Genomic DNA, 20752 nt, shown 5'->3' on the forward strand with positions numbered 1-20752 from the left:
AACGTCCATCGAAATGTGTATCCACATAGATTGTTTTGATTCTCTATTTTCTCATTTTTATTATTCAGATCACTTTTTGGCCTGCATATACATCTGCTTCATGTATATGCAGGCCAAAAAGACGTAAATATGTATACGTGGACATTTAAAAAGAAGCCTGGTCATTTTTTTTCATTTTGATAACCTAATTCTGTGATGTAAATGTATTGCATCAAGGTTTATGTTAGCAGTTCATACAGGAGAGTAAAAGAAACTCAAGTATCGATCTCATGACGTTGACATCGATCAATATCAATACCGACATCAGAATCATTATCAATAATTGGATTGTTTCGCCCCTCATTACTCGTGGCAAATGAATAGCAGACATGACAGTAGAGGATTTGTTTTTGTTTCCGCACTGACAGCCCTTGACATTGACGACGCAGGATGACCTTCACGGTGGAGTCATTGATCTTCGTGCAGGTCAGCATTTTTGGAACCGAATCACAGCGGGAGATCTGCTGGCCTCAGCATGGGTCGGACAAGACTCGGCTGTCTGGCATGGTGGCACCACCAGGAGGACGTGGCAAGCGATCTGCGGCGATAGCAAAGACTGCTTACGCAAACTCACTGGAGAGTACCAATGAGACGTTATGTAACGTATGACAGGAAGCCTTATTGCTGGTATTGTCTTCTGAGGAAGTGCTTGTAATTTATTTATTTATTTATTTATTTATTTTTGCCATTTTATTTATTTATTTATTTATTTATTTATTTATTTATTTATTTATTTTTCCAACACTTTGATGGTGTCGCGATTCACCTTTAATTTCATGCTATTCAAAACAAAGTAATTGGCTTTCATACTGAATATGACTCAATGTGTACGTGTCATTGTCAAACATGACTAATGTTAAGGCTTCAAATTGAGGCGAGTTGTTCCTTGCATCATATCTGATTGAAACGCTTGCAAATTCCAAACTGGTTTTTCTCAAAAAGCTGCACTTGAAACCCATCATGATGTTGCAGAATTTGCCATGGTGGCCATGCGGGTTTCCGTGCAGGCTCCCGGAATGCAAGACCAGCTTTTAAAAACTTAAAACCACTTCTTGGATGTCTTTGAAGGACTTCTTTAGCTAAGCGCTCATTTCCAGTGAGTTCCGACTCGAGGTCGATACGGTGTGTCGCTTCTCTTGCTGCCTCACCTGCGGCTCTCTTGCAGGCGACTCTACTCCCTCGTGACGAGGTCATATAAAACGAAGCTCGACGGCCATTCTGGGACTTTGTGCACCTCAACTTTTGGACGAGCATGTCTCCTGCGTTGGCCAGATCGGCTCCCAGCGAGCTCAACCACTGGTGGAGTCAGCTCAAGTTTCGCCTTCAGAACAAGAAAGGATGGAACGAGATGCTGGATGAGACATTTCTGATGCACACCAAGTGGTGAGAAGTCTGTTTCATCCTTTAAAAAAAAAATCACCACAGATTTTAAAAGTCTACACAAAAAAAGTAGAAAGTAGCAAAATGATGAAATCTAGAATTTTTTACAAAACCTTTTTTGCCAACAAAATACAATAAAAGAATCATCTATATTCTAATAATCTTTAAAAAAAAAAATCACCATAGATTTTAAAAGTCTACACAAAAAAAGTAGAAAGTAGCAAAATGATTAAATCTAGAATTTTTTACAAAACTTTTTTTGCCAACAAAATACAATAAAAGAATCATCTATATTCTAATAATCTTTGTTGATTATTTTTTAGCCTTTTTTTTTCTTCAGATATTCAATCAAAAACTCATGTACAAATGTCTTTCAGCATGACTGACATTCCTCTCTTCTACGCGGCAAAGAGGAACAGCGCGGGCTGCATCAAGAAGCTGCTCGGCTGTTCGTCCACCAACATCTTTGAGAGAGGTCCGTCCTTCCGTCCATCTCTCCCTCCGTCATTTAATCCAAAATTTGTACTTCAGGCGCTCTGGGCGAGACGGCGCTCCATGTGGCCGCCATGAACGACAACCTGGACGCGGCTGTGGCTCTGATGGACGGCGCCCCGGAACTCATCAATGATCCCATGACCTCCGACCTCTTCCAAGGTCAAGACACCTATACACCTATACATGTATATATTTGTAGATACCATACAAATGTTGTAATAATCATTATTTTTGTCTCGTTACTATGTCATTTCATCGGAATATATGTGATTCCTCAGCTTGACTATCCACTTTAGCAACCAAATATGTTTCCAGGTGTCACTCCTCTCCACATTGCTGTGGTGAATCAAAACTTGGACCTGGTCCATCACCTGGTGAGTCGCGGGGCGGACGCAGCCACCCCCAGAGTCACAGGCCTCTACTTCAGAAAGAGGATCGGAGGACTTCTTTACTACGGTAAGAAACGTAATTTTTTGTAAAAGTAGAATCAATCATAAATAAGAGTCTAACAATGCTCTCGTCCCAATGTTCTCAGGCGAGCACATTCTTTCTTTTGCTGCATGTGCGGGCAATGAGGACATCATCAACATGATCATCGACGCAGGGGCCAGCACCAGAGTCCAAGACTATCGCGGTAGATGAAAACAAAAAGCTCAGCATATTCGCTACGTTTCATCATGAGCTTCATCACGACCTATGGAGGCCTGCTTCTCGCCTTCAACTCGATTTTTTTTTTTCACCTTCAAAAGGTAACACCGTGCTTCACGTATTAGTCCTGCAGCCCAACAAGACGATTGCATGCCAAGCTATTGACCTAATAATGGCCCGCGATGCAGAACTGGATCAGTCGGTACCGCTTGACATGGTGCCCAATTCCCGAGGACTTACGCCTTTCAAACTGGCGGCCAAAGAAGGAAACACCGTTGTGAGTCACTAAAGACATTACAATTAACTTGGTCGAATATCTGTTTCCTTTTTTTCCACATTTGAAAAGTACAGATATGTACTTGTACTTTCTACTTCTTATTTTGTCAAAGCTTAAAATTAGCTAGTTTAGCATCTACATTATCCTATTAGCTAGAAAGCTCCATCTGTCCATTTGTATCGCTAGTTAGCTTGCAAGCTAGCTACGATGTCAGTTTTGCCCCTTGTGCTGTTTCGTAAAAAGGTGAAGTGCATCGTTTCACTCCCCTTCATTCTTCATCAGGCTTTTCAGCACCTGGTGAACAAAAGGCGTTTGGTCCAGTGGGGTCTGGGACCTTTGACCTCTCACCTCTACGATCTAAGTGAGATCGACTCATGGGCCGACAACATGTCAGTACTGGAGCTCATTGTGGGAAGCCCACAGAGAGAGGTGCAATGCAGTGTTCATTATTATGTATTCATTATAAATTAATATATTCATTATAACGTTAAAAATTCAAATAGTGATTAACATGTGAAAATGGAAGACTGGATAGTTATATGTTTTAATATTTTGGTGTTATGTTTCAATATTTCAATTGGTGTTTCAATATTTTGATGTCCAGGCTAGGAGAATACTAGAGGTAACCCCTGTGAGGCAACTGGTCAGCCTCAAGTGGAACCTGTATGGAAAGCATTATTTCAGGTAAACTTTAACATGTAACCAGCTGCAAACTTATTTAGTGTTGCTTCACCTTTGTATTGGTTTTTTTTTCTTCCTGAATGCCATTTTTGCAGACTCCTGATGGTTTTCTACCTGCTCTACATTGGAATATTCACATTGTGTTGCACATATCGCCCTCTAAAGGACGTTCCTGAGAACTACACGTCATCGGAACTGGACAAAACCATCCGAATTCAAAAAACGCTCCGTGTGCGTTGATGGCTGAAAATACACACGGCGAACATGAGTATATTTATTTTCTATACTATAATTGACTGTAATTTTTTCTTTATCTCTCAGGAGAGTTATGTGATGTACGCGGACAAGCTAAGACTGGTAGGCGAGATCATCAGTGTCCTGGGAGCTTTGGTCATCCTATTGCTGGAAGTATGGCTATTGTGTGCTTACGAAGGATTTTAAAAGGCTACACACCGCCGTTGCAATGCCAAGCTTGCAACACGAGTTGGAATGTGATTCCTCAATTTAAAAAACAGCCACATGCCCAGTTATTATAGGGTGTGCACACTTTTGCAACCACATTATCTCAGTTGTTTGTTTTTACTTTCTCTCTCAGAAAGATATTTTTTTTTAAATGTAATGGAGCTGAACAGATGTTTGAAAAGATCTTATGTCACCTAGCATTTAAACAGGGGTGTGTAGACTTTTTATTTTTCCTGTGTTTATTTCAAACGCACACTGACACCTTTGCTGTCCATCCTTCTCAGATCCCGGACATCCTGAGGGTGGGAGCGAGGCGCTATTTTGGTCAAACGGCACTGGGCGGGCCCTTCCACGTTATCCTGTACGATCGTGAAATGGCCACAAATACCGAGCGGATTTCAAATTCACTCAAAATGTTGTTGTTGTTGCAGTGTCAGCTACGCATGCTTGGTGGTGCTGTTGTGCGTTTTCCGAGCGTGCGGTGTGCAGGGTGAGGCCGAGGTCATGGCTGTATGTTTGGTGCTGGGCTGGAGCAACGTTACGTTCTTCGCCCGTGGCTTTGAAATGCTCGGCCCGTACGTCATCATGATCCAGAAGGTACAACCCAAAAAATCTCAATTTTTCACGTTTTGTGGTCACGTCTTTCGCCCCGTTTCCTCCTAGATTATATTTGGAGACCTGACCAAATTCATGTGGCTGAGCGTCATCGTACTTCTTGGTTTTTCAACTTGTGAGTATATCTGTGCCAACCAAGTATCAATGTGGGGGGAAAAAAAATACAAAGTGATGAAATAGTCCTAAAAATATTCATTTTTGAGATATCCTAAATTCAACTCTTGATATTAAAAGTATGCTACAGAGACTTGACCCTGGCTTTGACTCTTCAGCCCTGTGGATGGTGTACATGACTCAGGATCCGGACTCCCTCCCCGCATATCGCTCCTTCCCCATCACGCTCTTCTCCCAGTTTGAGCTCAGCGTGGGCCTCATTGACCTTCCGGTGGACCACAGCTTCACCACGCCCCCTATCGTCCACGTGCTGCACTGCGCTTTCTCCGTGGTGTCCTACATCCTCTTGCTTAACCTGTTGATCGCCATGATGAGTGACACCCACTGGCGGGTGGCCCAGGAGAGAGACGAGCTCTGGAGGACTCAGGTAAGCGTTGCGATCAACGTGCAGATCAGTACAGAACATTAATTTGTTTTAATTTGTTACATGGATGTGATGTGTTGTCATGGTGACTGTTGTGCAGGTGGTGGCCACCACGTTGATGCTGGAGAGGAGGCTGCCCCGCTGCCTCTGGCCTCGACTCGGAGTGTGCGGGCTCAGCTACGGCCTGACCGAGCGCTGGTACCTCCGGTAAGCCGCGTACGTTGGTCATGATGGAAATTCCTCATTTTAAATGTTAAACGTCCAAATCGACGACTCGCTTTGCAGAGTTGAGGACAGGAATGACCCCTTGATGCAGAAGATGCGGCGATACATTAAAGTGTTTGCCCGCGAGGACGAAAAGGAGGAACAGGAGGGAACCGAAAAGGCTGACCTGAACGTTAAAGTTAGACAGAGAAACGGGAGATCTCTGACGGGCTGGCAGCTGATTCGTCAGAGCGCTTTGGTCGGCAACGGAGAGCTGGAGGAACCCGAGGACGAGCAAGACATTCAGTTTGTCTAGTCGGAACCAGTAAATGACATCATTTTCTATCTTTTAGTCTTTAGAATCAAAAAGTGCCATTTTTCCTGCAGTATTACATAGTAGAAAAGTATTTTTATAGCAACATATGGCAGGAAACAAAGTGCTGAACAATCATATTCATGTGAGAAATTTTTATTGAAGCTAAATGCAAAGCTATGTCTCATATTTAAGGTAAATTAAAAATCGATCTATCCATAGCGATACATAATACTGTGGAGTGGTTATTCTAAATTTGGCTGCAAACACACAAACATAGACAGTGCTATAATTTACAAAGTTGGGAATGATGTTCACGGACTGACTGCAGTTCAGAGATGCATCTGACAGATGTAGTACGTGTACGAGTTGCAGGTGGACTTCATCCAGTTGTTCTCGGCAGGATCGCTACTGCTCAGGAGCGCACAATCTCCCGTTGTCTGACTGACTCTCCAGTAGCTAAAGAATAACAACCAAAATCATCAACCTTTTATTTTGCATCTATCCATCTTGCGCACTAGCTTGAAGATTTTCTATATTAAGTTACGTCTGGTGTAGTTTTACGTTGATGGGATTTACCTTCATGCCACTAGAGGGACTCATGCATTGTTATGTTCTGGGAATTGTAAAAGTCGTGGTCAACTTGAACATGGAAATAACAGGACAGTAACAGTTTTCGACTCAAATGTACAGAAGAGTACGGAAAAAAACAAGATTCTGATTTTTTTTTCCCTCAGAATTCTGACTTTAAAATGAGAATTCACACTTTAAAGTCAGAAAGTGGGAATTCTCACTTTGAAGTCAGAATTCTGAGAATAAAGTCCAAATTGTGACGAATTGACCATATAGGCCCTATATGATCAATTCGTCACAATTCGGTTGATAATATAACAAAATTATTGATGACTTCAATTGTGTAAACAAATGTCAGATTTGTCGCGAGCCAGACGGAGTCACCAAAAGAGACATATCTAGCTCGCGACCCCTGAGGATTAAATATATATTCTAGAGTTTAATCCTAAAAAGTCATTTTGTTCAATAAAATTTAACTGGAGGTATTGGCGTACTCAAAGAGTGCATATACTGGTATCGGTCTGAAAACAGAGTGGTATCCCAACATCCCCAATTAAATGACCCTTTAAAAAGATGATATAGCCGATCCAAACTGATTTTTGCCAGCTCACCTCTGTTGCAGCGTGCTGTTGTCGACCCAGGTCCACTCAGCGCCGTTGCGACGTAGACCGATCCAGTATTTCAAATTGTCCACTTTTTCAGTCAGAAAGTTCTGGAATAGTAAGCCGACATCGTCATTCAAACCAAAATGTGCAAATCAGTTTGTGGTGCCCGGAGAGCACGGTAATCGTCGTGGCAACCACCTGGACTTTCTGGCTGCTGATGACGGCCAGAGATCCTCCTTCCCCGGAGCAGTTCTTCTGGCTCTCCTCCCAGCTCAGCCTGAACGTGGACGCGAAGAAACAAGTCTGGTCCAGCCTAAACCACCCGAGGGGGCACTGGTTGCAACAGTAACCTAAAGCAGAGTACACACAAAGCACATCATCAATGATGGACCTTGAGCTGGACTTGAGAATGCTCAAACCGTCCTCATCCATCTCACCCACATTGGTCTCGATTTCTCGACGTAAAAGTCCTGCACATGTCCGCGCGGCACGTCGGTGGACGCCAGTTTACGAGATTATCGGGGCAGGGATCGGTTTTTGCTAGAAATTGGGACGAAAGGTTGAGGGGAGAAGGTATTAGCATCACGGTTCCGGAAGCAGAACAGACTGTCAAATGTCTACTGAGATACGAAGCGGAACAGATCTGAGCCCGTTTAACTCAAAGTGTCAGGATGTGTCAAAATAGTAGAAAATAGAGTTGGATTATTCTCCTCACTTTTTACTAAGAGGACAATCACAACCAGCAGCAGCAGACAGCACAGCACAGTCAGGATCAAACACGCAACCCGGTAAAGCCTCGCGGCACCTTGGACCTGATCAGCTGATGATAGGGAAAGAGAAAAAGATGAGTAGGAGATCTTGCACGCATATTCCAAGGAAGCGAAACCTTTCCAGCCTTCCTTCCTCTTCTGATTTGGTGACTAGTAGACTTGGTTCTAATGTATCAAGCTTGAAAGGAAAGCTGTTTTGCAACAAAAAAAAAAACAACAACAACAACAAAAAAACTACATGAAAAGTTCAAGTAAATGCAAATAATTAGAATGAAGAATGTTATTTCTAATTATTAGTTTTCCAATTCATTGATTTTATTGTATCAAGCTTGAAAGGAAAAAAAGGGACATGAAAAATTCAAGTAAATGCAAATAATTAGAATTTGTAATTACTAGGTTTCCAATTAATGGTATGAAACTTTCATCACCCTGTATAATGTAGACATTAATTACACCAGTCATAATTTGCCCACCCAAAAAATTGCCACAACTTCTGCTTTTGAATCGATTATCTTAAGTACCAGCAGCCTTTTTCAAAGAAATCTAGCATCCGTTTCTCATAATTGCATTCATCATCCCCAGAAATGTTGTGATGGAGACACAACCTAAAATCTTCTCACGCACACTCAAGTTTTTGTTTTTTTTGGGGTGCGGCTGTGTTGTGTAATGTGTCTAGTCACCGTGGGACGGTGGGAAACATAATTTCGATCTCTTTGTGTGTTTTAACATGTGAAGAAATTGACTTTGATTTAACAAACACATTAAAAGCAGTTGCATACTTGTTTCTGAAATGGCTGCGTAGATATCCTCGGATGGCTTTTTCAATCCAGTGTAGTCATTCGGTTCTACTTCCTCTCCGGCTAAAGCAAAATAATGAGAATACTTGTAAACAGAAACTACATGGAATGTGTAAGCCCAAAATTAGAAACTAATAAGGCAAAGAGTGTATGTGTGTCCTTAGTAATTTTTTGTTCAGACTTACTTGATGGTCCCTCGGCAAACGAGTACAGGTTCCCATCACCTTTGACTTCCAGCATCGCTGCCTTTTCTTTATGTTGGTTTTTCTTGGCGGCTTTCTCGTGCATCTCCATGATTCCTTTCTTCTTTCCGACTAACTTTTGCTTTCCTTGAAAAAGAACTGAAAAGTGTGGGACTGACTAGTTGACAAGAGATAGAGTTCTCACCTTGAAAATGTACAAGTGGGGAGGGGGGGCGAAAACTCTCAGATGTGTCTTATCTTCAGCTGTTTGTTGAAGACTGACTACTTCCTCTTCTTAAAATTGTCTTTAGTTGAACATATGACCTTCCTCTAAATCTTGATTATAAAGTGTAAGGAAGGGTAGAGGAAGAAGCATTGCGCAAAAAGTGTTAAGTGACATGACATGCGATAATAAACTGCTCATTGTCATGCTTTTCTCGTCTTTATTTGCCACAAAGAAAATCCATGATTGCATCATTTACAAAAAAAAACAACCTATGTTCATTAAATTACACATGAGAGAGGACGAGAGCGCCGGTTGAGATCATGAGACAACTTCTTTTTCCATCACTTTTTTCCATCAGCCTTGTAAAGAATAAAAAAAGTAAACATTTAATCGTAAATGAAACTGCAACTTTAGCCTGCGTGATTATTCATACACCAGCGTAGTGATATTAATGACAGCGGCTCCCGTCACTCCTCTTTCCCGTCGGCAACACGTTCCCCTTCAGGCGCCGTAGACGCTCTCGTTGCTGTAGGTCATGTAGAGAAATAAGTCTTCTTCGTGGTGCTCCTGGAACGCAACGCGACACTCGTTACGTTCGACTTGCACTTGTCATTTTTTGAGGATTGTGTTGAAGTACACGAGGGGAAAGGATTTATTTTCATATTATCCATTGAGGTCTTACCTCGTAGACCGCAGACAGAGGCGAGCTGGAGGGGGGCATGGAGTTGTTGACAAAGAAGAAGAGCGCCTCCTCTGGTCTCAATGACACGCGCTGCCGGATGAGGAAACACAACTGGCCCACTGTCAGGGAGAGACGGAGAAGAAGGAGCACAATGTGCAGTGAAGAAAGGAATCCTCAAAGGAAACATTCTATTTATGTTCCTACAGTACATGTTTACAAAATACAATACTGTAGAGTTAAATGTACCTGTTAAATCTGAGGGCACCAAGTACTTCTTCTTATCCAGGTCAGGAGCTCGTGACCTCTGGACCCTCTCTACAATGATCTGTTCACAAAAAAAAAAAAAACATGGAGCAATGAATCAAACATCTTATTTTAACCGGCAAATTGAGATTTTTGTCATAAAGCTGACCGGTATCTTGTCAGGATGCTTGGCCCGGACACGCTCTCCTTCCGCTCTCCTCACCTCCAGCGGTACCGAGCGCTGGTATTGAGTCGCCATCTGGCGGCAATGACATTGTCATTTTCAGATGTGGGCGGGGCAAAAGAATGTAAACAACGATAACGGATAATCTTTTTCCTCCCCACGCGGTTCAGCTACTTATCTCGTTTTTGGCATGGTCGAAATGGAGCGAAATAAAAACAAAACTATGGCGATTGGCCTCCATATTTGATCACAAGGTCGAAATGGTGCAAAATGAAAACTATGGCGATTGAGCAACAATGCCACGTCACGTAACGTCACAACATCCGTGTTGAACTTGGTTGATTCGACATTCCCATAAATAACCTAATCAAATCTGACGAGCTTTCAGTTCAGCACTATTTGTCTAGATTGTGGTACTGTCTGTAAAATGTAGTGATGTTAACACGAACCAAGCAGCTGCTAACATTGCTTTGAGGACCATGTAGCAATACCTTGTAGTCGTTTCTGGTTTACGTACCTTCAAGACAGCTTAAACACGATCCTCAATTTCAGAGCAAGTCCAAAAAACCCTGCTTGTCTATTGCGTCGAATAATTAAAAATGTTTATCGCTCTGATGACTTTTTTCATAGTTTTTGGGAGTGCAACCGAATGTAAAGATGTCGTCTGGCGTTTTCCGCTCCGCGAAAACAACAACAATATCACACGGTCGGCCCACAATATTTCTGACCAATCATGGATAGCAATGTTGATTGACAGTATTGCCAGACCATTTGAAATGCACTCCAAGATAACTTGCTTTGATTTCATTGGTGCATGGTGTCTAGATGGGACAATCCGCCAATCGGCGTTTTCGGGACAATCGTAAAAAACGCCCCCAACGTATACGTGCTTGACGTGTTCCGCATACCTTGGGATCAACGTGAAGGAACTCGCACTGGTACTATTCCAATGCAGGTGGAAATTTGAGAGGTAAACGGTATACGTTTAAAAGTTACATTATTTTAAAACAACTTTTTAACGCACTACTTATCATTGGTGTTGTCATTAAAAGGACCAGAGCTACTAAATTTACTCCCCACCTCTGCTGATTTCTGTAGCTGTGTATATAAATGAACATTCCAGTAAGTGCGTGATTGAAATTTGAATTTATTGAAACATGTTCACTGTGTCCCTAAAACGTTCTGTACATTTAAGAAGTTGCCATTTTTTTACATTGAGCGCTGTCAAGGTCTCCTGCATGCATCCCACTCTAATAGATTTACACATGTATTATTTTCCTCAAAACATTTCTTGGCAAAATATGTTTGCTTTTGAAAACACATATAACCACACACAGTTTGTGATGAGGATAAACATTTTTTCATAGAGTCCACAAGTCCAGGCCTCATCTACTCTGGTCTTGCATTGCTCCAATGAGGCACAATGTCTCTGATTAAAAGGCAGAGAATCCACATTCAGAAACACAAACTCTCCAAATCATCCCGACAGGAAATGTAAGGCAAGCGGATGCACGAGTCTGTCGCTTTCAGTCCTGCTCATACCGCGGCCGTGGCCGTCGTGAGTTTGAGGGCATCCGACAAATTGCGCTGTCGGACCCTGGTGTTGCCGATCAATTCCAAATGCGAGTTTGGTACCCATCCGCGATGCCGATCGGACAGTCTGGTGCCCTCGACCCAATCTAGGGAAAGCCATAGAAAGCCATGAGGAAAAAAAAAAAATCGAATAGATTACAAGTTTGAGATGGTCTTACGGTCGCTGCTTTGTTGGTGCACCAGTATGATGTCAGCTTTTTCTAACGACAACTCATCCGGCTGCTGGGCCACAAACGCTCTGATGCACTGCATCTGTGGGAAATCTATAATGAAATGGAAACTTCTGTTAGACTTTGTGATATGGATGGTTAATTAATGAGGCAATAAGGCGGGAGGCATTCACCTTGAGCCGAAGAAAAATCCACTTCAGGGTGAGGACGTGAAAGGGCGGATATCCAGCGTAGCTTATCACTCCTGAAGGAAACAAAAGGCAAAAAAAAAAAAAAGATTGCATATTTCCTCAGCCTTTTGTGACTTTACACCGCCTCTTACTGTGTGTCGGTCCTTAGCAGCAGCGACTTGTTGGACATGTGCAGCCTGAACAGGTTCTTCTGCAGGGAATGAAGTTTGACGCGGCAGTTCTCCACTCGCAGCTCCTCAACGGGAGCGTGGTCGATCACCGTAAATCGGCCCCCCCTAGAAATGGGAAAGTGAGAAATAGTTCCCCAGATATCTTGATTGACGTGAATAATTTGAACGTCAAGAGTAATGTGACTCAAAGATAAAGGATGGGGCAGATGCGTGACGAACGGGATGTTATAAATGATCACTACAAGTCGCCAACCCAGTCAGAGTCAAAATAAACAAACAAACGCCGACTCACTCTTTTTGTTGTGAAACCAGCAGGTAGTCGTTGAAGAGGTGCAAGTAAATATTCCTCTCTGTGTCCTTTAGGGAGAAGTCCATCAGTTCGGTGACCGGTCCCTCTCGTACCAACCTCCGAGACTGACTGATGAGAGGAAGAGTCTGGGAGCAAGATCATATTGTCAGCATTGATCGCCACTGTAAATTTCCACAGAAAAAATCCAAAGGTTTGACGCACCCTGCACTCAAAGTCCACCTTGGCGCTGAGACACACTAACGACTCAATGCTTTTCATTTGAGAGATGCTGTCGTTGCTCTCTTGGATCAGCTAGAGGGCACCAAAAAAAAAAAAAATTAACGTTTATAACCCGGCAAGCGCCATAAAGTATAATGACCAGCAGATGGAGACAGAGCGGGAAGCCTGAAGGAAAATTGACCTTTTCTAATAGTCTCAAAGCTTTGATAGCCTGCGTCGCTTCTGGGGTGCCCGCAGTTGTTCTTTTCACAATATTCTGCGATGGGAACAATAAAATGTTTGTTAAAAATGTTTTAATCACATTTAGAGGTAGAAATATGCCTTGAAAGTCACACGCTAGATTTTAAATTGTTCTGAGCTCATAGAGCAATTTAGCATGTACTATGTTTTGCTTTTTCTTTGTCTTTTTACAACACTTTAAATAAATCCAAGATGACAGGGAATGAGGTTCTGTGAATGAGCACAAATTCACCTGGACCAGCAGTTTGATTCGTGTAATTCTTTGGAATGGAAGGACGAGGAAGGAACGAAGGGGGAGTCTCTGACAAACAGGACTCCTCTCCAACTTCTCCACGATGCGCTTAATGCCTGGATTCTCATTCCTGGAAAAAAAATTTTGAAGGAGTTGAAAGAAACATGAAGCAGTTGAGACGATGAATCGTTTCTTACATGAGTCTCTGGTAGGTGGCGTCCTGATAGGACTGATTGGTGAGGTAGGGAACGTAAACCATCTTGAAGCGTTGGCAGTGGCGAGCGATGATGTCACACACGGTAAAGTGCATGATGTCAGACTCCAGCCGCTCCTCCAGCTTTGACAAGAAACTAAGATGTGAAACATCAAAAGTGGTTATTTGTGCCTCTTGCGACTCTTAAAAATGTAAATGCTCGGCGGGACGAATTATAGCAGCGAGCGGGTCGTATGTGACCCACGAGTCATATGTTGCCCACCACTAAAGCTACAAAGCATCATCCCGTCTGACCTGTGACTAATGGCGCGGACGTCAGCTAGCCGGGAAAAAAGCCAGTTGCGATCCTGGGTGGTTAGTAGCGCCCCCAGCTGTTTGGACTTGACAAAATGCTCCACCACGATGTCCAGACTGCGGCAGTAGGACGCCTCGGATGTCACCACTTCAAATCGCACCTTGAAATAAAAAATAAAAAAAGAGGAACACAATGTGACTGATGCCCATCCGCCTGTCTGTTTGGCTTGACTGGAATAAAAGTGGAAGTGTCAATTCTGTTGAAAAGTTAACTGGGAAAGGCGGACCTGACTTTTTTTCAAATGAATGATTACGCAATCGCTGCTTGGAGAACGATGGGGAAACTCTGGTATTTTTTGTACTATTTTGTAGCAGCTTGAGTTATGAGGTAATCACAGAGGGCGACCGATTGGTTTTGGTTACGCTTTGTTTAAAGCAAAACAGAAGTAAAATGAGGCCCCAAAACTGTCCCGCTGCCTTACCTCCTGAAGACGCCTCTTGTCTTCCGTGAGGTCCTCCAGCTCGTTGCTACTCCTGACTCCCGGCAGCTCTCGCCACAGCGTGGCTGACTGCGTGAGCGAGATGGAGAGGCGCGGCGACGAGGGCCTGCCCTCGCTCCTGTGGGGCTCGGGCAGAGGCAAACTTCTCACGCTGGTGACGGAGCCCGCGTGGGACAGGGAGTGGGGGTGCGGGACCGGGGGTAGCGGTGGGAGAGGTCGGCGGGCCGGAGGCGGCGACGCGGCCGGGGAGGCCGATATGTCCTCGCCAACCGAGAGGATATCGGAGCGAGACTGGCGCAGGATTTCAGAGTTCTGGGCCGCTTCGCTGTACTGCTGGTAGAGTTGAGCGCGATCTTTCATAGTGAGGAGAAAAAGAGGACACGAAGAGGATGTTAGAAAAAAAATAAATGAAGCACAGGAAGTTAAAGACAAGAAGCTTGACAAAACTTATTCAAACGGGGTGACACATTTACATTTTTAGTACGCTAATATCTTTCATTTGATTCAATGTTAAGTTAAACTATGATATGTCTATCTGTGTCTGATTTACACATACTCGCTGGAATGCAGAGTCAGTCGCAGCAGTTTTTTTTCCCCCGCAAGGTTGTAGATACGAAAGCTTGCGCAAACCTGCCTGTTGCTCGCGGACACACACATATAGCCTACAATGGCTCAACACACACTCCACTTCTATGTGAGTCAAGAGCAGGCGACTTTAGTTTGAGCTTTTTTTGCTTTCCATTTGTATCATTTTGGTCGAAGCTGCGTGCGGTAAGAGGCGGAGGTGTTGCGAGCTAGTGTTTCTGCCCAGATGAATCACACAAGCTGAAGGGAAATGAGCCAATGCGTCACGCTTTTCCCGTCTGCAGATACACATCTTGCTCAGCCAACTAATACACTCGATTAAGATTTATTAGGACAATAACATCCAAAACAAGCGTGGAATGTTTTCTGACTATAGAGTTCTATTTCTTCATCTATGCATGATGGAGAGCAAATTTGCTTAGGTCATTCTGTACTTTTGTACGTTCCATAGAGGGGGAAATGAGTGACTCACTGAAAAACTTTGAATTCCTTTTTCGTCTCCCGATTGTGTCCAAAACGTTCCTGAAGAAACACAACACCAGTGGTTTGTTTATAACAAGAAAAATAACAATATCGTAAATGATTTGAAACTAGTCTTGAGTGTTGAGCGTCACAAAAATGTTTGCTAAAGTTGACTTTTTGGACTCACCTCAAGTCCACCTCTCCCCAGCTTTTACTGCGATCATCCTCGTCTGGAAGAAGAAAGTTTCCAGTTGTCAAAACATTGTACAACACCGTTCCCATCAAAGTACCACAGTGAAAATGGGAAAGAAGTACAAAAATGAAATACTCGAGTTAGTCCGAGGGACTTAAAGAAGTTAAAAAAATCAAATGCTCGAGTTAGTCCAAGGGACTTTGGTGATATTGAAGCTCTTCAACTTCTCAGTACGACTCCTTCAATCAACTTCTCTTGGTTTCCTTCACTGCCTGCACTTGAGTCCGCCCACCATCCAACCACAACGTTACCTGTGATGCATGGGGCCTCACAAGACTAACAGTAAAGACGAGTCTTCCGATGAAGTCAAATTGTGAAATTTCATCATCAGATGTGGCTTTGTGACAGTACCATGCAATGATGCAATATTCTGGAAATGTGAGGTTTCAAGGCATTGATCAAATCAAGAGAGAGTACAATCAAGTATTCTACAAGGTGCCCCAAAAAAACACATTTGAAATATTACATCTTTGGCAAAGAATATTAACCTATTCATTGCCAGCGATTTTATAATGAATCATTGACGTCTTTAGCCGTCAATGGGAGTTAAATGGGCGACCGATTCTGAGAAAACAAACTTCATCAGAACAGCTACTACAAAGTCATTTTTTAATATTTTTTGGGGGGGTACCTTGTATTTTGGATCATTTCAGAAAACAGGCAGTTGATTGGTGAGCTAAGAACCATCAGAATCAGGGACCGCCTCCTCTTTGGTTACCTGTTGTAGTGAATATTCGAGTTCTGCGATCGCCGGCAACACCTTCCTCCTCTTCCACCTCTACAAGCACCTCGTTTCTTCTTTCGGTGGTCTTACGGATTCCCCGTCTCCTCAAACGGGCCTCGGAACCCAAGTCCCAGAAACTGGAGGTGCTCTTCAGAGCGGCGCCTACCCGTTTCCTCGCTTCCGGGTCTGCTCCGTCTGTGCTAAGCTCATCTGGTTCTGACTCTACACTTGATGCGTCCTGATCCTGCAGCGAACCTGTCTCCCTTTCGCCTTCTGCCTCTTCATCATCTGCCTCATCATCATTACCCTCTGTGGAGGGTTGGAGGAGATCCGATTGAGACGGATAATTGAGAATGGGGCAGCTGCTCGGCTTATATAGAGTGTTGCTCACGCTCAAATATATCTCCGTTTCCTTCTGTCTGCTCGCCTCTTTCTCAGTCTCGGACTTCTTTACCTCGTTGTCTGCCTCCTCGGCCATTCCTACCTTCTCTGACCGCAACTCGGGCTGAGGCTCAGATTCTATATCCAGGGCCGAGTTTGGATCCTCCTTCCCTTGTGTGTCGACCAATGTGTCAGCACGAGTGTACGCGGATGTGTCAGCATGCATGGCCGAGAGCCGGTGAGCATGCATGTCTTCCTGGCCTTGCCCCATACCTCTCAGTCCCTCCACATCCTCCTCCAGCTCCAGCTCGGGTTCAGACTGCGGCTCGTCCTCTCTCGGGTTCCGGAGGTGCATTTCCGCGGTCCCTTGCGCAACCTCGTCCGCTCTGCTCGTCTCGGTCTGTGCGAGTCCTCGCTCTCCCGAGCCGGGGTCTTCTGTCAGTTCCTCGCCCGATTGTCCCAGGATCTCCCGTACCACGTTTTTGGCCCACTTAAGGTGAGGGGCTTGTGAATGACGCTTCGGCTCCTCGGACATGCTCCACGCGCCGCTCATTCGGATGCGAATGGCTTCTTTCTCTTCCGGGCTCATGGCTTCAACGTTGAGTCCTTCTAAGGCAGGCAGAATTTGCTCAAAAGTCACCTGTGAGTAGACATCGGCGTAAGGATTCCTCGGGAGAGAAGATGGTCCTTCCTTCTCTACAATTTCTTTACTCTTTTCCCTCCACTTCATGAGGAGTTTTTCAGTCTCTGAGTCCCTTTCAAAAGGCCCAATTTCAGCGTACGGGTGCTCCGCTTTCCTCGATTTCATGTCTTGCGGGGAAAGTGTTTCTTGGTTGTCCTCTGTACACCTGTTGTTGTCCCCGTCAGCCTCCTGTTGGCTGTTCATTACATGCTCATCATTCCTCATCAGTGACGGACGCAGGTCATCCGGAGATTGCCAGCTGACATCATCGCTGCTTTCCGAAAGGAGGTTGCGTTTTTCGGCTTCTTCCTCCTGCTCAGCGACTGACGGCGACATCCTGTCAGTCTTCGCTCGTTCTAACGTTTGCCCGATCACGCAGAAGACGTATTTGGGCTTCTTTTCCCTCTCGGCCGGTTCTTCCTCATTAGCATATTCCTCCCTCGTCTGCGGCTCACATCCGAGAGTCGGGGGAGTGTCTCTTGCGACCCCGCCCCCCCAAAAGTCCTGACAGTCCACAAACTCCTCTCGCTCGTCGTCGTCGTCACCGCCGCTCGACACAGTCACGAAGCCGTCCTCTCCTGAGAGTATTCGCTCACTATCTGGTCTCCACCCTGTCTCACTTCCCCTTTCGCTCTCCTCGCTGTTGCTCTCTCTCTCTCCATCCTTCTGCCAGCTTAGCCCCATACCTCCATGGCTGCCATCTAACTCCCCCTCCTCCCCGTCTACGCTGGCCCCCTCCCGTCTCCGACTATCAACTCGTCCTGCCTGTGCCTCGTTCCAGTCGCCGGGCTTCTCTCTGTCTACAAAGTCGTCCTCCAGAGACGACTGTTTGCTGTTCCTGCCCCTCACTGGTTCTAACCACATGCGTCTGTGCTCCATCTCATTTTTGTCGAGCTCACTTCTCCTTTGCTCTTCTCTCTTTGCACTCCTCCTGTCGTCCCGCTGGCTGTCCTTCCCCGACTCCCCCTCTTCGTCTCTCCCTCGCCTGCGTCGCGTGTCATTGTCCATATCGCTGCTCCACTCGCCACTACTCTGAGATTTCGGCGGCGCCCTCGAGGCCGCCTCCCTGAGGGTTGTGTCATCCCACCTAGGGTCAGCCTCTCTTTCCTGTCTTTGCCTTTCCTTCCTCGGCCCGTGCGCCCTGTAGTGCTCCTTCTCTCTCCTGTCTCTGGACTGTCCCTCCCACGCTACTCTCCCACCGTCCTCCCTACGTCCGTCCCTCTCCTCCCCCCTCCCGACACGGTCTCTGTGCCGCTGTCTGTCTGGTTCCCTTGCTGAGCTACCCTTGCTGTCCCCCTCACTTCTGCTGTGTTGATATGTCAACTCCTCCCGCTCTCTGGTGTCCCTCGCTTTTTGCCGCCTTCTCTCTCGGTCATCGCTGTCTCCCTCGCTCCTAGTGCCCCTCCCTCTGGCTGTCTTGTAGGCCCTCTCGCTGTCGTGATACATCTCCCTGTCTCTTCGACTGTGCGGTGAGGGCATCCTGGCCTCCTTGCCTCCCACGTTTTCCCTTCTTCTTGACTCCATGTCTCTCCTTTTTTCTCTGGGAGGAGCGTTGGACTCTTGATATCGTTGCCGGGGTTTTTCATAGTTTCGCCATTCGCCTCTTTCTCGCTCCCTCTGATGAATTCGATCTCTTTTGCGCTCCCAGTCGTCCGCCTCGGTCCTTCTCGGCTTGTCTCTTTGCCGTCTCTCATCGCGTCCTTCATCTCGTTCACGACTTCTTCTCATCCTGGGAAATGTGTCACCTTTCCCCATGCTCCATTCCATCTCCCGCCCCAAGACGCTCTCGACATTTGACAACGGCCTCCCATTTTTCCTTTCATCGTCTCGCCTCCTTTCTTGGCCACCCTCCCTCGGCCTGGTCTTTGGACCTCGGTCTCGCTCGTGGTATCTCTCACGGGGTTCTGTATCTCTGTACCTGGGCTTGTCTTTCGTTTTCTCCAGTTCCCAAACCCTGCGTCCCTCTTCGTCTCTGCTGCTTTCCCACTCTGCCTGGGCAGTCATGGCTGGCCTTGGACTCGGATCCCTGGAGATTCTTCCGCCTGGCTGAAGGCTGCGGTCACACGTCTTTATATTTGATGAATTGTCAAAGAGGGTGCAATTTGGCCTTTTGGTCCCCATGGTACCATAATTTGGAGAACCTTAAAGACATTTCACACAGTTAAGTCTCAAAAGAATTCAAATCAAAGTAACAGCTTAAATCATGAAGTACAAATAAAGACGTCTCAACACGTTTTGCCGCAACCGCTTGAGAGCTCTGTGCCGGTTTCAGCCAGTTTTACGTCTTTTACTGATACAGAACCGAATGATACATAGTAGCTTCATGCATGTCTGCAGGTCGCAGAGAGAGAAGGAAAGGTGGCACCCTGGTACAGTTTGTTAAGAACGCAGCACAAACCTGCAAAGCGCCGCATACCAAAGGAGGCCAAGGGGCTTGTTACACATAGGCACGGCATTTAACACGCAAGTCACGACAGAATAGAAAAAGACTCACGGTAGTGTTTATGTGGAAATTGCAAGACACTCACCTGAATGTGAAGTCGTGGGGAGAGCTGGTCTCCCCCCGGTCCTGCTCAGCTCTCAAGCATGGGGCTTGCACAACACACAAGTCTGCATTTTCTGCTTTCACCTTGTCCGAGATGACTTATTAAATCTCAAGCATATTTCCAAAATGAAGCTGCTTATCTAAGAGTGGCGGAAAAAAAACAACCCAAATGTTTACGCCTGAACTCTCCTCCACTTTCTCGCTGCCTCTCTCTGGCTCTCCCCACCTCCTTCCTTCTTCAAATTCCCAAACAAGTCTCAACAGATTGACACATATCTTGTCCCCTCCTCCTTCAACCCCCTTGTGCCTTGTTATATTCTATGCCGCTCTCACTGAACTGCTTTCTCATAAATCAAATAAATATTTTTGCAGGCTCTTGTCCACTTCTTTCGCTTCTCTTAGCCACGTAGCATGAAACTCTCAGGAAGAAAAATACTCAAGTCGCTGGTTGTGCTGTCCTCCCCCATTCTTCTTTGCCCAAAGACAGGAAGTACACCTCCTTGGGGGAGTGGCTGCTCAACACACACACACACACACACACACCTCGTAGCCAGGTAAGGTGATAATGGAGCAGGGGGGGAGGGGAGAACCGATGCCTTGGAAAATAACTCCTGCATTCCCCAGAATGATATTGGGGAGAAGAATGAGAAGGAAAAACATATTTTGGAATTATTAAATATTAGATTAGGCAATCACAGAGGAGAGAGCACAACCTCATAACAAAGTTGTTTGTGATGTGACTTGTTTTCCCGATTTGGATGAAGTCACTCGTCCTTCCATTGCGTTTGTGCACACGGTTTGGTTTCATTTATATGGATGCAAATACCAAGCACACAAATCATGAAGTACATCAATAGTTTTGAATACATTTGATTGAAATCTTGGGTTTTCCATCATTATTATCATTATTGTCATATTTTGATACGTGTCTGTTTTTAATTTCATTATATTACTGTTTGCACAGGAAAATTCCTTGCACACATTCTTGGAAATTATCTTGTGATGGATTGAATCTGATGCGCAACCGGAGTTGACATATTTTTGTTGGAACGCTAGAGCAACGGTGCAAGGCT

The 20752-nt window shown here is 45.1% G+C and overlaps 4 protein-coding genes across 6 annotated transcripts; 1 reads left to right on the forward strand and 3 right to left on the reverse strand.

Moving 5' to 3' along the window:
* The first annotated feature begins 1167 nt into the window (after positions 1-1167).
* Positions 1168-6037, forward strand: trpv6 (transient receptor potential cation channel, subfamily V, member 6). 2 transcript variants are annotated; one of them, XM_085917853.1, is made up of 16 exons: positions 1168-1422; positions 1797-1894; positions 1951-2073; positions 2230-2370; positions 2450-2548; positions 2664-2839; positions 3122-3268; positions 3444-3523; positions 3616-3751; positions 3842-3928; positions 4267-4343; positions 4414-4579; positions 4646-4712; positions 4870-5138; positions 5236-5342; positions 5421-6037. In XM_085917853.1, the coding sequence occupies exons 1-16, from the start codon at positions 1292-1294 to the stop codon at positions 5653-5655; spliced, it is 2139 nt and encodes a 712-aa protein (XP_085773979.1). In that variant the 5' UTR covers positions 1168-1291; the 3' UTR covers positions 5656-6037. The 2 variants fall into 2 exon arrangements, with proteins under 2 accessions (XP_085773979.1, XP_085773980.1); XM_085917854.1 differs by having other exon boundaries at positions 1375-1422; positions 1831-1894; positions 5421-6035.
* On the reverse strand, positions 5781-8843 carry LOC147052420 (hepatic lectin). Its single transcript, XM_085917881.1, has 7 exons — positions 8583-8843; positions 8380-8460; positions 7546-7650; positions 7272-7370; positions 7029-7180; positions 6837-6937; positions 5781-6111 (listed from the first exon to the last, which is right to left on the reverse strand). The coding sequence occupies exons 1-7, from the start codon at positions 8689-8691 to the stop codon at positions 5985-5987; spliced, it is 774 nt and encodes a 257-aa protein (XP_085774007.1). The 5' UTR covers positions 8692-8843; the 3' UTR covers positions 5781-5984.
* A 165-nt stretch (positions 8844-9008) lies between these two features.
* On the reverse strand, positions 9009-10640 carry LOC147052421 (gamma-aminobutyric acid receptor-associated protein-like 1). Its single transcript, XM_085917886.1, has 5 exons — positions 10432-10640; positions 9900-9989; positions 9734-9812; positions 9488-9606; positions 9009-9372 (listed from the first exon to the last, which is right to left on the reverse strand). The coding sequence occupies exons 2-5, from the start codon at positions 9987-9989 to the stop codon at positions 9307-9309; spliced, it is 354 nt and encodes a 117-aa protein (XP_085774012.1). The 5' UTR covers positions 10432-10640; the 3' UTR covers positions 9009-9306.
* Positions 10641-11041: 401 nt separating this feature from the next.
* arhgef5 (Rho guanine nucleotide exchange factor (GEF) 5) lies at positions 11042-20225 on the reverse strand. 2 transcript variants are annotated; one of them, XM_085917834.1, is made up of 15 exons: positions 19663-20225; positions 16066-19275; positions 15282-15324; positions 15105-15154; positions 14030-14400; positions 13548-13708; positions 13237-13389; positions 13040-13169; positions 12749-12823; positions 12550-12639; positions 12331-12473; positions 12000-12143; positions 11851-11921; positions 11666-11770; positions 11042-11593 (listed from the first exon to the last, which is right to left on the reverse strand). In XM_085917834.1, exons 2-15 carry the CDS (start codon positions 19253-19255, stop codon positions 11451-11453), a joined length of 4869 nt encoding a protein of 1622 aa, XP_085773960.1. In that variant the 5' UTR covers positions 19256-19275; positions 19663-20225; the 3' UTR covers positions 11042-11450. The 2 variants fall into 2 exon arrangements, with proteins under 2 accessions (XP_085773960.1, XP_085773961.1); XM_085917835.1 differs by having other exon boundaries at positions 16726-19275; positions 19663-20223.
* Positions 20226-20752: the final 527 nt, after the last annotated feature.

The sequence above is a fragment of the Syngnathus leptorhynchus genome, chromosome 8 (assembly GCF_054491065.1).
Source record: "Syngnathus leptorhynchus isolate UIUO chromosome 8, UIUO_Slep, whole genome shotgun sequence".
Classification (NCBI taxonomy): domain Eukaryota; kingdom Metazoa; phylum Chordata; class Actinopteri; order Syngnathiformes; family Syngnathidae; genus Syngnathus; species Syngnathus leptorhynchus.

What these genes read in the sequence shown, in the direction of transcription:
- trpv6 (XM_085917853.1), top strand. Translation starts at nt 1,292, where the DNA reads ATGTCTCCTGCGTTGGCCAGATCGGCTCCCAGCGAGCTCAACCACTGG. An exon ending in TTTCTGATGCACACCAAGTG is followed by an intron (nt 1,423 to 1,796) that starts GTGAGAAGTCTG and finishes AATGTCTTTCAG; the next exon opens with CATGACTGACATTCCTCTCT. An exon ending in GAATTCAAAAAACGCTCCGT is followed by an intron (nt 3,752 to 3,841) that starts GTGCGTTGATGG and finishes TTTATCTCTCAG; the next exon opens with GAGAGTTATGTGATGTACGC.
- LOC147052420 (XM_085917881.1), bottom strand. Translation starts at nt 8,691, where the DNA reads ATGGAGATGCACGAGAAAGCCGCCAAGAAAAACCAACATAAAGAAAAG. An exon ending in GATTGTCCTCTTAGTAAAAA is followed by an intron (nt 7,371 to 7,545) that starts GTGAGGAGAATA and finishes CCCAATTTCTAG; the next exon opens with CAAAAACCGATCCCTGCCCC. An exon ending in GTCGAGAAATCGAGACCAAT is followed by an intron (nt 7,181 to 7,271) that starts GTGGGTGAGATG and finishes ACTCTGCTTTAG; the next exon opens with GTTACTGTTGCAACCAGTGC.
- LOC147052421 (XM_085917886.1), bottom strand. Translation starts at nt 9,989, where the DNA reads ATGGCGACTCAATACCAGCGCTCGGTACCGCTGGAGGTGAGGAGAGCG. An exon ending in AGCATCCTGACAAGATACCG is followed by an intron (nt 9,813 to 9,899) that starts GTCAGCTTTATG and finishes TTTTGTGAACAG; the next exon opens with ATCATTGTAGAGAGGGTCCA. An exon ending in GGTGCCCTCAGATTTAACAG is followed by an intron (nt 9,607 to 9,733) that starts GTACATTTAACT and finishes TCTCCCTGACAG; the next exon opens with TGGGCCAGTTGTGTTTCCTC.
- arhgef5 (XM_085917834.1), bottom strand. Translation starts at nt 19,255, where the DNA reads ATGGGGACCAAAAGGCCAAATTGCACCCTCTTTGACAATTCATCAAAT. An exon ending in TGGGGAGAGGTGGACTTGAG is followed by an intron (nt 15,155 to 15,281) that starts GTGAGTCCAAAA and finishes GTGTTTCTTCAG; the next exon opens with GAACGTTTTGGACACAATCG. An exon ending in GAATCAAACTGCTGGTCCAG is followed by an intron (nt 12,824 to 13,039) that starts GTGAATTTGTGC and finishes TTCCCATCGCAG; the next exon opens with AATATTGTGAAAAGAACAAC.